This window comes from Porites lutea, chromosome 7, assembly GCF_958299795.1.
Source record: "Porites lutea chromosome 7, jaPorLute2.1, whole genome shotgun sequence".
NCBI lineage: Eukaryota > Metazoa > Cnidaria > Anthozoa > Scleractinia > Poritidae > Porites > Porites lutea.
In genome coordinates, this window is record NC_133207.1 from 13,894,593 (window position 1) to 13,908,132 (window position 13,540).

At 37.0% G+C, this 13,540-nt stretch overlaps 2 protein-coding genes across 5 annotated transcripts; one reads left to right on the forward strand and one right to left on the reverse strand.

Moving 5' to 3' along the window:
* Positions 1–28: 28 nt before the first annotated feature.
* On the forward strand, positions 29–9,622 carry LOC140944980 (protein YIF1B-like). 4 transcript variants are annotated; one of them, XM_073394089.1, is made up of 10 exons: positions 31–163; positions 1,524–1,577; positions 2,906–2,959; positions 3,507–3,718; positions 3,912–4,016; positions 4,501–4,579; positions 6,071–6,128; positions 6,211–6,366; positions 8,497–8,590; positions 8,934–9,622. In XM_073394089.1, exons 1-10 carry the CDS (start codon positions 145–147, stop codon positions 9,117–9,119), a joined length of 1,017 nt encoding a protein of 338 aa, XP_073250190.1. In that variant the 5' UTR covers positions 31–144; the 3' UTR covers positions 9,120–9,622. The 4 variants fall into 4 exon arrangements, with proteins under 4 accessions (XP_073250192.1, XP_073250190.1, XP_073250191.1 ...); XM_073394090.1 differs by having other exon boundaries at positions 2,909–2,959; XM_073394091.1 differs by lacking the exon at positions 1,524–1,577 and having other exon boundaries at positions 29–163.
* LOC140944981 (uncharacterized) lies at positions 9,616–12,967 on the reverse strand. The gene is made up of 5 exons (XM_073394094.1): positions 12,695–12,967; positions 12,504–12,569; positions 12,241–12,312; positions 10,960–11,135; positions 9,616–9,995 (listed from the first exon to the last, which is right to left on the reverse strand). The coding sequence occupies exons 1-5, from the start codon at positions 12,940–12,942 to the stop codon at positions 9,787–9,789; spliced, it is 771 nt and encodes a 256-aa protein (XP_073250195.1). The 5' UTR covers positions 12,943–12,967; the 3' UTR covers positions 9,616–9,786.
* Positions 12,968–13,540: the final 573 nt, after the last annotated feature.

A 13,540-nucleotide genomic window follows, 5' to 3' on the forward strand; every position in this document is an offset into this window, starting at 1 on the left:
ATACAGTGTGGTGAAAAAGGAAGAGAAAGTTGGAAAAGCCTTCATTTCTGTCTACCTGGAGGAGTCGTCGAAGAATTTGAACTTAAATCTTTGTGAAAGGGAGATAAATTTAAAGGAGGTTTCGAGTAGAAGGAGAAAATAATCATGGATCCGCCAATGGGAGGTACATTTGTATGAGTTAACAAAGGTTATGTAGTGGAAATATATAATGTTAAAATGCAGTTTTTCGTTCACATATTATGTGGAGTTCACTTCGTCTGTGTATTGGAGGCTGGTCTATATAGCTCAGGCGGAGATTGATGCACGTAATTCTCGACTGTGTTGTTAAAATGCACAGTGAACTAGTCAGTAGGTGTGGACAATAAAAGCTCTTTGATTTTCAAATGTTTATCCTAAGATAATAAAACGCTACTTTATTGAACACAAGGGTATTGAACTTTTGACAGCTCTGGTGTTTGCTGACTAGCAAGTTTATTATTTGAAAAAGCTAAAATAAAAAGTAACGAACAAAATCTAAGATATGTGATAAAAAAAGAAAGATTCAGACATGTAAAGAGATACCAGGATGGATTAGCCGTTGTTGTACAGTGAACCTCGATATAACAAACCTCTACATATAACAAAGTCCTTGGTATAAAAAAACGATTTTCTTTACCCCAGTAATAGTGAAACATATGAAACAGAACCCTGATATAAGGAAACCTCATCATATTGAACAAATTTCGCCAGTCCATCAGCCATTTGTAATATCGAGGTTCCACTGTAGTATTGTTTAATCAGTTAGTTCACTTGACAGCCAATGTCTGTTTTTTTTTTTAGCAATTTTTGGGGTAGGGGGGTTAAATCAATTTTAGTAGTCATTCTACAGAGAGTCTGAAAAAATGTAGCAGTCATCCGGCATATATCTGAAAAGTGAAAATGCTTCAAGCAGTAGACTTAGGCACATAATTTATACAGCTCAAGAAGAATTTTTTTTGTTTGAATTTACATAGGAAATAATGGCCCATAATGCATGTCTGAGACTTTCTATGGGTATTTCCTCTGAAATCAAAGTCATGGCAATCGCAATTGAAAAAACAACAATCTTAGAGGTTAAAGCAACCATTGCATTGCCATTCTGATCACGTTTGACAATGTTAGTCATATGATTACATCAAAGAAGTCTGCCAATAAGTGTGCTGCACGTTCAGAGATTTTGTTTTGCTAATTAAACCCACTGCCTTTTTATTTGCTCATTTCTATCATCGTCATGGTAGCTCTAACTCGCTAGCAACTAAGCAGTCATTGATATGGGATGATTTTTTTGAAAAACGAAGAATGGAAAAATGCATGACGAAAACAATGTCCCCGTGTACCCATGGTGAAGCTCATATCTTTTCCACAAACAGCATCATCCTCCTATGATTTAGTCAAACAGATACAGTAGGAACCAACTCTAGGCATCCATACTTTTAGGGAAAGTGTCCTTGTTATAGAGTTGACTGTTAATTTTATTCATAGTTTCATCTTTCTTTTCTCTATAGACTCTAACTTCTACCCAATGCAAACTAGTCCTCGCAGACGTTCGCCCTATGATGGTATCTCTCTACTAATCTTTCTGTAATATTATTCTGCATGCTTGTTGCTCTTCCCATGTTTATAAACGTAGCAAAAATATTGTAAAACTCCTATACTATTTCTAGCTTTCAACAATCATCTCAGCTTTTTCTCTTATAAATTAAACCTCTTCTTATTCTTAAAAACAACTGCTGTACTCTTACAGAGGTTACGTTTTTCAGAACAGTTCTGTGTTGTATACTAATATTTACTACATGTACAATTAACAGTTAATTAGTAGTTATTAATGATGAAATTAATTACAATTTTAAAGGTGAAAATCAATTGATGATCACAATATTAACACTATGAATTAAGACAAAAGCTCAAGGCACACCTGTTGTTTCTTCTATTAATTGATAAAATGCGTAGAAAGAACTTGAAATAATATAATATTATTAAGAATGTATAATCTTACTCTTCCGTCAAGTTAACTTTGCCTAAACATTGCAAATAAATTGAAAAGGAGGGAAAGTAACTGCATGTAACACAACTAAAACAATATATTATTCGGCATAACAAGATTAATCTATTGAAGAGGCAAACACAGATGCCAGATGCCAATAATTTAACTCTGGCCCAAAAATATTTAATATTTTTGTTTTTAATTTTTAAAAATGTTTTTATCACCAGTCTTGGAAAACGAAGCAGGTTAGAAACTTTAAGTATTGTGTCTTTAGGCCACAACTTCTTCTTTCCGGATACCGCTTCCATCCACAGGTATCCAGTGAATCTGGCATCTAAATCTGCAACTTTTTGAATCCGCTCTTCAGAGTGGAAGTTTTTAATACTTTCTTAATCCTGAAGTGTGTGGACCCTAAATCTGGATATTTTTTATCCAGGGACATAACAAGATCAAGCCCAGTTCTTTACTGTGAATACTGCATTAAAGATGGCAACCTCGTTCCCAGGTTCTTTCTCTCACCCTTTGATGCAAAAACAATATTCCCAATATTCCCAGAGGAGTCCTGGGTACTAAGGTGAATTCGGATACATTTTGTTGGGCAAATTTGATTTGAATACTTATACGTGTGAACTTGGAAATGTTTGAATCCAGAATGAAAAAGTTGCAGATTTAAAAATATCTGGGTACTTGTGGACAGGGCCTTAGAAGATGTAAATTATTGTTTTAGCACCAAAATCTTCTTTAATAGTTTTTAAGTTGAATTAAAAAAAAGTGTGAGGAAGGTTAATTAACTTTATAATCATTTTTGGGCGCTATCATTGAAACAAAAACATTAACAGCCTTATATAAAGATTTTTTAACTATTACATTTTAAAGATGCCAATTATTATTATGTCATTCCAGAAGGTTCTGAAATGTACAGCCAAAGGCCACCTGTCCAGAAACGACATGTATCAGGTACAGTGTATGTGATAGATTCCACACGACAGTACTGTATTATTATTAATATTAATTAATATTTTTGTAGAACATAAAATCCAACATTTGAACATCATTGCAGCAATTAAACTGCCTACTGCTTTAATTGTATTTCTTCCCATGACTTTTCACAAGGTAATGTTTGGAAGGTTTATGGAGTTCAGAGTGCCAGGTTTTGATTTTAATACAGATAAGGATAGTTGTGAAGTGTTTTCTTCTATATTTTAAATAAAAATGTATAGTGTTATTATTTTTGCCTGTCCTATCAAACAGGACTGAACATCAAGTGCCAGAGGTATTTGAAAGGGTTTATTTTCTCAGCAGGTGCAAAAATTGCACTTGACTTAGCCTCCAGGCAAGCTCTCTTGGGTAACTCTGGCCCACCCAAAGAGGGTTTGCTTGCAGGATACACTAGGGCATTAGTAGTACAAAGCCTATACAGATTACTTGGTTCGCTTTTCTTGTTTTCTGAATATTGGTTAAATAAATACTGGTTAAATGTAGCATTTTAAACTTTTTTCTACAGCTCACCACCAAGGGGGGTACTATGGGGGATCAACTGGCCCCACACCATTGTTTGAAGACACCAGTATGGAAAACAGACAGGAAATGCCTGGATTTTCAGCACAGTTTGGACAGTTTGCTGGCAATGAATTTCTGCAAGGTCCCATGGCCAATGTAGCTGTTGGATATGGGGCACAAATGGCTAACCAAGGAAAAGAATATGTGGAGAAACATGTAAGTTTGAAGTTCTTTTGTCCTTGCAGTAACATTTTTTATGATGAGATTTAGTTGCACCTAATTTGGAGACTTGACCTTGTGGCTGAAATTCTTGTATCATCTTGTATTCCATTGATTGCTAAGTGGTATTTTTCCCATAAAAATATTCTAATTTACTGTTCATGCAACTTTCTCCTATTTTTCTTTTCAGATTGACCGCTTTGTTTCAATGTCAAAATTAAAGTACTACTTTGCTGTAGATACATCATATGTTGTCAAAAAACTGGGACTTCTCATTTTCCCCTTCACACACAAAGTATGTACATATTACAGCCCTGTTGATTGAATTCCTTTTTTGTATAAAAGGCAAATTTACTACTTACGTTTATGTACATTGCACTTAGGACTACATGTAAATAGGTTGACATGAGCTAAACTGAAGGTGGCATCCTTTCATTAATTATGTACATGTAGCATTCCATAAGGGTTTTCAATATTCAGTAAAAAGTAAGAATAGTTCCGCAAGAAGCTGCTTGGCTTACAAAGTGCCTCTTGATGACCATCAACTTTGTATCAATGATGAAAATTATTTTTGTTGGTTATTCATCAAAGGTGATTTACCATGACTTCTGCCTCCAAATGTGCAGTACTGTAGTAGCCAAATTACTCTATGGTGTCTTTATTTGGCCCTTCACTCAAAGTTTTTATAGTGTAATATTTTTAATGAAATAATGATTATTATGTTTATTCTGGTTTGAACAGCAAAACTAGTGTTTCAACTTTTTTGTTGGTGTTCATAGAACTGGTCAGTGCAGTATAACAAGTCAGAACCTGTTGCTCCAAGATATGAAATTAACGCTCCTGATTTATACATCCCAGGTAAAGTTTGCACCAGTATTAACAAAATTGGTTATTGTTAATAAGAGATGCACAGTGTAAAAAGACGGTAGTAGACAATAGGGTAGTTTCTTGGTGTTGCAGACAGTTGTAATCACCAAATGACGTGACACATTAAAAGAATGAAAAGACAGTGAGCAATACCCACACAACAACACAAAAGCCAACCAACAATGGTTTCCCCAACACCAAGAAACACCAGATAAAAGAGATCAAAGTGTTCAAAATGTATTTGGATGATCTTGTCGTAATTTCTTATGATCTCTTTATCAGACGAACTACTGATGTCACATTTACCTGAAAAAAAAAATTGATTCCTTTCTCTTCACAGTTTTTTGTGAGATCGTTTAGATATGCCACGTCTTACCGTCACGGCTATCTTGATTTTCAAATGTAACGAGGGGGCGGGCGTTGGGGATTATAGCTCGGGGGTGGGGGGGGGGGAGAAAAATAAAGGGACTGTAATAACATCACTGCAGCTGGCGTTCCAGGAGCGCGTTGTACCAGCAATGCAGGCATTTACTTGGTCATTAAACAATAGATTTTAATTTGCGTTGACAGCGGGTTTAGTTTAAGTTGCTGACATTGACAAGTCGTTGACAAGTCGACGTTTCCATAAAACGTACGCTTTCATACCATAAGGCACATCTTGTGCAAACACACAAAGGATTTTTCAAATTTTGATTAGGAAAATGTTTTCTTGTGCATGTTTGCCCATAAATTGAGGAATGGCCAAGAACCATTACAAAATCACTGTTTCGAAAGGAGATATTTGTAAACACGCGTAATCGATGCTAAATGTGTCTAGCATGTTTTTCATCACCAGCGGAGTTTCTTAATTAACGAATGGTAAAGGGCGCGAAATTCCTGTCACGCCTCCTGAACGTGAGTTGCAGTGATGTTATTACAGTCCCTCTACTTTTCTCACCTTCTCCCAAACCACCCCCGCCCCCTAAGTAGTTTTGACACTCATGCAAGATGGCAGCCCATAACACAAAGTGCTCGAGCTCGATGATCTTACAGAAAAATAGAGGACTGTGAACAGTCTACCTTTCTCTTCACTACATCTTTAAATGATCAGAAGAGGAGGTTGCACTGAGTGGAATGGTGTCTTACATGATCCAAAATGGGTACCTATGATGCCCAATTTTTACAATCTTTTGAGAAAACTTCAATAGAATCAGGTGAATTTTGAAAGCTCAGACAACATTAGTAACCAAATACATTGTCCTAATTTTATTTATGATTAGGAAAAAACTTTACTTTCCTGAGAAGTCTCCTAAGCAGCCATAGTCTCTTCACGCAATGCTTCTCCCCACGAGGAGCAATGTTGTGTGACAAGACAAAAAATGGCTGCATAGGAGACTATTTCCTGAGTGACTTTGTCTTTAATGAGTCAGTATTCCTGTTAGTGACTGAATGACTGAGTATTTCCATAACTGTCTTGGTTTGTTGTCCTTTTTAACTCAACAGTAATGGCTTTTGTTACGTACATTCTTGTGGCTGGACTTGTCATGGGAACACAAAACAGGTATGAGAATTCTCCAATCATGTTGGTGTAAACCAAATTGGCACTGTGTAAAAGTGCTAAATCTCTCTTCTTTTTTTTTCAGATTTACTCCTGAGCAGTTAGGCATAACAGCAAGCTCAGCATTGGTGTGGCTGTTTGTAGAGATTATGGCTATTCTGTTTTCCATGTACCTCTGTAATGTGCAAGCAGAAATTAAATGGCTGGATCTGTTAGCATTCTGTGGCTACAAATATTTTGGGTACGTTTGTCAGTTAAGCAGTTGAACTTCATTTGGCCAGTATACATGTAACATGCTCAATGGCATCAGTTTAGTTTCCATGGCTTATACCCAGTTTCTCTCTGCCTACTGCCAATGCATTGATTCATATTATTAACAAATAGGTATTTTAAATAAGCTGATGATAATGATGATTATCATGATTACGATCAAGTTGCTTATCCATTTAACAAGGGTCTTTGCCCAGTTGAACACGGCTGTAACTGTCAACTCTCACCTTGCAGACACCCCGCTATAATGGAAACCTCAATAATACAGACAGCAGCTAATTACCCAGCAAAAACAGATTACAGACATTTGACTGAAATTAACTCCCACTATTACAGACTCTCGCTAATGAGAACACTAACTCAAGGTCCCTACAATGCCCCTATAAAGGGATTGGACTGTATCCAGTCATCTCAACCAAACAAATTTGGTCAGTGTAGTTACATGGCCAAAGCAGGACCAAAGCAGGGAAACCTGAGTATGCTAGGCAGCAGGCCTATCTTGCCCGCTTGGGTAGCCAATCAAAACATAGGATTTGGTTTATCTTTTGTTCTCGCAGGATCAGCCATTTAGTAACTATGAGATAAAACATGAGCACGGGTGGATATAGTTTGTACTTTTAGGTAAAATATGATTTGGAGATCTGTATGGGCATTAATGGGAATGCAAATTATAGTGACTACAATGAAATACATAATTTTATTGGTTTCTCTTAGTTTAAGGTGATTCCCTGGTTTTGCATTGCGCATCTCTTACTGCGCATAACAAGATAGCCTCTGTAAAAAAGAACATGTGAAGTAACATTATTAAAATGAAGTTGACCGAAGAGAAACGCTACTGCAATTTTTGCTTGCGGTTGTTTCTTGCCGAGGTGAGACTCAATGTGGTGGGAATTTGCATAACGTAAGCAGTACGCGTGTTGCTGAGTTCCTCACGGAGAACCTCGATAGCGGATGTTTAATTTGTGCTTATTCACTCTGATTTTCATTTAAACGCTTTCTTTATCACATTGTGTCCTAAATGTGATATCTCGATGTAAATTCTGTAAAAACGGATTTTTTAATACTTTCTTTCCCCTTTCACATACATTCTATTTTGAAACTCGCCCCAGTCCTCTCTCAAAAATCAAGCAAAATGCATTTGGTGCGCACTTTCTGCAGCTCTACCGCAAAAACGAGTACGGTGACCCCCATTTTTTATTTCATGATTTTAATAAGGACAGTGCTTCCTTTCGGTGAGAAAAAAATTGGCACAAATCTACGTTCAGTTTTTTGGCAATTTTACTACATTGTACGGAATGAGCTATCACGTGTCGAATAGCGCGTGTCCAATTTAATTCTACTTTGGAGCGTGAAGTAAAAACAAGGGCATTAAAGGCATTTTTATGGTACGTAAGTGGATAAACAATACATTAAAGTCAAATTCTGTCGATACCACATGCATCATTGAAAAAATCTTTCCTTTTTGTCTAGTTTTGGGCTGCGCGCGGTTTTTGTCAAAGGGTCCAAAATAGCCGTATTTGTCAGCATTGTGACGTCAAAACGAGCACGGTGACCCCCACTTTTTATTACTTTTTTATCATCTTCTTGACTTGTTACATCAGTGTGCCAAGTTTCATCTACAATCTATGTTAGGTTCTTTTACTAGGGAATCACCTTAAATGATTAATAAATGAATTTTGATTTTTATTGAAATGATCTTCATCTCAGATTGTAAAAATACTAAAAATTTGTTGGGGCCCTATCCAGTTATCTTGATCTCACGCTTGGTCAATAAGGAATAAGGACTTAACGATCAGTGGCAAGGAGAAAACATAAATAAAACTAATAGGTTCAGAAGGCAAAACAACAACTTTGTTCGTGTATTACACTTTTTTGTACGTTTTTTTTGCCGTTTTTGTACAACTACGATGTGGAACTGCCAAGTTCTACATCGTATGGAGGGCATAAACAAGCAACGACCAAATTCTATCTCTCTTTCTGAATTTGGATAGGGGTCCTCGTAAATTCACTTTTTACGCGATTGGTTTTCACCGCTATCAACTCGCCTGATTGTAAAGTCCCTAACACTTCCTGAAGGATTTTGTTTTTTTGTTCTCTGTAGCATGATTGTGAGCTGTCTTGGTGGACTTGTGTTTCACTCAGCTGGATATTACCTCATTCTGTTGTGGATGAGTATCAGCATTGGATTTTTTATGGTATGTCATGTTAAATACCTGGCTTATTTGCTAACTGCTGTGCTACAGGTACATACATAAATCTTGGCTTGGCATTGTAAGCTTTTCATAATTCAAATCAAACTTAACAGAGTTAAGAATCCCAACTAGCCGGAGGCAAACCAGTTGGCTATTTACAAGTATGGCCGAGGAGTTAAACTTACAATATTACCAAGAACTAATCCAGCTAGTGTTCAGGGTGGGATTGAGCTCGGAACTTCTGAATTGCAAGTCCAGTACTCTAACCTCTCTGCCACCCTGCCTCTAAACCCTAGTTTGGACATATTTCCTGATACTGATTGTCTTTGTCAATGATTCTTTATAGGTTCGCACCTTGCGACTGATTATTGTACCTGAGTCTGCCCCAGATGGGATCGCCAGAGCAAGCAAAAGAAGAATATACCTTCTGCTATTTATTGCTGTGCTACAACCATTGTTTATGTATTTCTTAACCAGTCATCTGAGACCAGTTGTTTCAGAGCCCCTCAATGGCCCAAAGGCTACCCTGTGAAGAAAGGCTCTATTAAAGGACAGCAAAATTTGAACGGGAGGAGGGACTCCCTGTTATTGAGGTGTACGAACATTGTTTTCTAATTGTCTATTGCCTTTAATACTTTTTTGCAGCCCATGTTAAAAGTTATAAATGATGAAAAAGAATATACATGGGCGTTAAAGAGTATAATCAGTCTTGCTGGATTAACTGTTAAGTATCCTCAACATTTTTTTTGTTAACTTTGATGTTTCTGATGTAGATATTAGACATTTATCTAGGGTCTTCACCTAGTAGACCGCAAGCACAGACCGTTTATGGGGCATCTGAAAAATCTGAGAAGCATGATCAAAATTAAAGTAATTTTGTAACTGTCTTTCAACTCCTCCTTTTTGAAGAGCACCCTGAAAAATAATTATGATAATATCGTATGAGACGTGTTTAATAAACTTTTCTGTACAGTATTTAATTTTCACGTTCTGTTCTAACCTAATTAACGGATTATAATAAACGGAAACGTGCAATTTTGTGTTATGTCTTTATTGCATACAGATAGTTATGGGGTAACGCTTCGAGATAGTCATTGTCTTTATCATCAGATTATTGCATACATTAATGTTTTATTTATTACTGACTGACCGTAAAAGACTGTTACATTTAACAACTGTTCCTTGCAAAAAAACGTTGATTACATGATAATAAACGCGACAGACATAACAACAATGATCACAGCAAAACCTAAAGTGACCCCAATTATTTCCGCAACTCTCCCCTTTTCTATAGAAGTTTGTTCGGCGTTCCGTACTTCAGCTTCTGCCGTTAATTCAGCAGAGTTCTTTTCCCTCGGTGTCGATGCTGTAGTTGTCTGTCTTAACAGTTTATCTTCGGGCTTAATGCCTGAAAATGCAAAATACAGCAGCAAACAATTAGAGGTACAATCAAGCTCGGTGTTGAAACTATGTTTACGAGATTATAATGGTATTTGCATTCCCAGTCACCTCAAACAATTCACGTGGGGCATGTCTCGTCTTTTGGCATCAAACCCGACCGTGTGCAATCAAGCAGCCGTAGCCGATTGTTTGCCCGATTACAAAACAACAGAAACCTTAAATTCCCCACATCAAGTTTCTTCTTAATGAAGACTGACGGTGCAGTTTCCGAAATTCGGCGCTATCTGCAACACTGCGAACACGGCTTTGTTTCCAAATATAAGTAAAAAAGCATGCATTAACATACCCGGACCTCACCATACCTCGCATTTAGAGCTACTGGTGACTTTTGTATAATTTGTACTAAAAAATATAGGTCATTTATTGGCTTTCGTGCACTCAGTGTACTTTCTATTCACTAATAAAAAGAACTGGGTGAGAAAAAGCCGATAAAACTTTATAACGGAACCTCCGCACTCTCCTTCGCAAAGGGGAGTGGTGCCGGGAGCTCTGTAATGTAGTTTGGAAGAATTCTTTTCCAAGCCTACTACTGTGATCGAACTTGATGCTAAATGATTTATTTTCTTAAGCTTGTTGCGAGAGTGTTTTCATTTCAGATGTGTTTGCAGGATATTTTTTCTTAATCATCCAGCCCCTTTCTCAAAAGGTAAATTGGAAGGCTTCTAAAGTAGGGATTTGAATCTGATTTCTTTTAAGTGACTGTGAGTTTAGTTACTGATTAAAGTTAACATTGTTTTTTTATAAGTATATAACGGAGGTTTTGCTTTTAGCCGTGGCTGATTCTATGTATTATAAACTTTAAAATACTAAGGTAAGCAGCAGAAGAGAATTTCTCTCTAAATTGTAAAATAAGATTGATGTAGCAAGCTCTTATGACAAACTTCATAAAAGCTGTTTTTTGCTATCCTTACCACATAACACATCCTTTGAGAGATTAACTAAGGTTCTTCCTTCAAGATTTGCGGGAGTGGCACATTTAATGGTTTCTACGTGTAAAAGGCGCGGAAAATGTTCGTGTAAACCAAGAAGTCGTCTTCGGAGCCACTCAAGATTGCAATCACATTTAAATGGATTTCTTCCGAGAGATCTAAATTGGAAAGATGAACCGATTCAGTGTAGAATTGACGACGTATTCTTGATGTTCCCTAATTCATAACTAGAGCAAGGATTATAAGTTAAAAGAGTGAATACAGCAGAGGCAGATCTAACCAAACTGAGGCCCGAAGGGCCGAAAAAAAAAATTTTGGACCCCGTAAAGTAACTAGAAAACCTAAACCAACTAAACCTAGCACACGACCTTATCTTAATGAGATTCCAGTGTATTTTATTCATGAGATAAAGACAAAAGGCTATGACGTCATCGGCGTTAATTTATTCCACTTCAAACTAATGAGATTCCACTTCAAAAAACAGGAGTAACCGGTGCGCCCTATACTACTTCCATGTACAACTGATGTCGACGAGGTGTTTGGATTTCGCGGAAGACATTCTTTGCGTGTTTGATAGAACTTGTCGAGTGATCAGTAATTCCTGAAATAATTCAAATCATATGTTCCCAAAAATTTGGGGTTATTTAAATCTAACCCTCATACTCTATAAAAACTAACCAAAACAATAACTGGCGCCTGCTACACAGACCAATAATTAAGTCATTTGCCAAAAAGCCCACGAAGAAAAACTGCTACGGTATATAATTTTTAAAACTTTCAAGTAAATCGCTGCGAGAGATCAACAGTCGAGAAAACGGTGAACTTCTACCCTTTGCAAAATTTCCAACTCAGAGACTTTGGATGTCATGTGACCTCGAAGTAACCAATGAAATATTAATAATTCACTAGTGAAAAACGATTTTAACTTCCATAACAGTAGTTAATTGCTACCTTAACTCTTAAGTAGTCTCTTAACTCTATATTTACCAAGAAAAGGCGAGAAATGAATGTTAAAAAGGGTTTCATGAGGTGTACAAATCACCTCGTTGGCTTTGTCCGCTTTATTTTAGACATTCCAAAGAATGTTTGGAAAATTCAGCTACGTCGCGAGTTTTTAACCAGCTTCGCAGTGTTACGATATCATGATAAAACACTCTTTCCTGTGTCAAACAATTTCTAAATCGAAATGCAAGTTTGAAGTTAAACTCATAACTAAGTCAGTTAGTTATAAACTATACGTTTACTCATAAACTCTCTACTTACAAGAAAAGTGAATGTTGTAGCTGAAGAATTTCATTCTCTGTAACAGTAGTGATGTTGTTTCTTTCCAAATGGCTGCGAATGTGTTAAAAGTAGCTTTAAATGTCAGTGTATTTCACGGTGAGAACACAAGATACTTAAATCACGTATATAAGAGCTGAGTCAAACTGAAAGAACACAAACATTCGTCCACCTCTACAGAAAAATGGAAAACAAGTGCTCATTACATCATCAACTGGTCAGTTGCACAGATCGATTTTACTCACATAGATTTGACGTTTTTGTAGCCATTTCCAAATTGAAATCTTGAGATATTATTTCCAGAGAGGTCTCTGTTGAGAAAAATATAGGCTTAATACTCATCTTTGTTCTTCGCAAAAAGCTGCACGAAAATTTCGAAACTTTTACTCAGTTTGTCTTAGCTTGCTTGCCGTTGAAGCATGGTAGAATAACTTACACTATTTCCACATCCCAGCGCTCGTCAAGTCCTGGTATTTCGTTAAGTTGAGCATTTCTACACTGTAGAAGCTTCCTATTTTGATACAGTTTACATCCCGGAGGAAAAGCACCAGAAGTTTCTGAGATGAGTGTCGGCAATGGATTATATTCTCCATAGGACAACGAGGAAGCCTCGGTAAGGGGCAGTTTCCCTGGAGAGTTAAGGAGGAACAAAGTTAATATTGGTGTTAAAAACGGCTGGTTCATCCTTAACTTTTTGGCATCTTTTGAACACGTATGCTGACGTCATAATTGCACCGTTCATGCACGCGCACGCTGTCACTATACGCGTGCGCGCGTGCATTACAACCTTCGACGTTCGTCTCTGCCTTTTTTTATTGCCTTCAAATATAACAAGTGCGGAAGGGAATACATCATTGAAACGTTCAGCTCACAACTGCTCTGAATCTCTTTACTTATCACCCTCTGATGCAACATATAACTAGTACTTTATTTTTTAAGAGGCCTTGCTTTCCTCTTCAAAAACAAAACTCATATTTCGCATTAAAATTATGCCTATTGTAGTGCAACTTCCATGTCCTGTCCGATGTAGGCAATCAAAATCCGGAAAAAAAATCCTCTCCTCTGAACTTCTTTGAATCTTCGACCAGCAACACGTGCAGCGTGGAACGGCGTGCAGTGTTGTGGAATACGTAGAGCAAATCATTGATTGTGACGTCAAAAATGAACGACAGGTATTGCGCACGCCCGAATCTGACATCCAAAGAATCGAGAATTTTTTTCTTCGCTTGGATGTGAAGTAACATTGCTGATGCAATTATGTTTGTTACGTGATGTCATACCA

Bases quoted from the DNA above. Each gene is read 5' to 3' on its own strand.
- LOC140944980 (XM_073394089.1), top strand. The intron at 4,580-6,070 runs GTAAAGTTTGCA...TTAACTCAACAG, and splicing joins TCCTGATTTATACATCCCAG to TAATGGCTTTTGTTACGTAC. The intron at 6,129-6,210 runs GTATGAGAATTC...TTTTTTTTTCAG, and splicing joins GTCATGGGAACACAAAACAG to ATTTACTCCTGAGCAGTTAG.
- LOC140944981 (XM_073394094.1), bottom strand. From the start codon at position 12,942: ATGAACCAGCCGTTTTTAACACCAATATTAACTTTGTTCCTCCTTAAC. The intron at 12,570-12,694 runs GTAAGTTATTCT...TTTTCTCAACAG, and splicing joins CGCTGGGATGTGGAAATAGT to AGACCTCTCTGGAAATAATA. The intron at 11,136-12,240 runs GTAAGTAGAGAG...TTTCCAATTTAG, and splicing joins CTACAACATTCACTTTTCTT to ATCTCTCGGAAGAAATCCAT.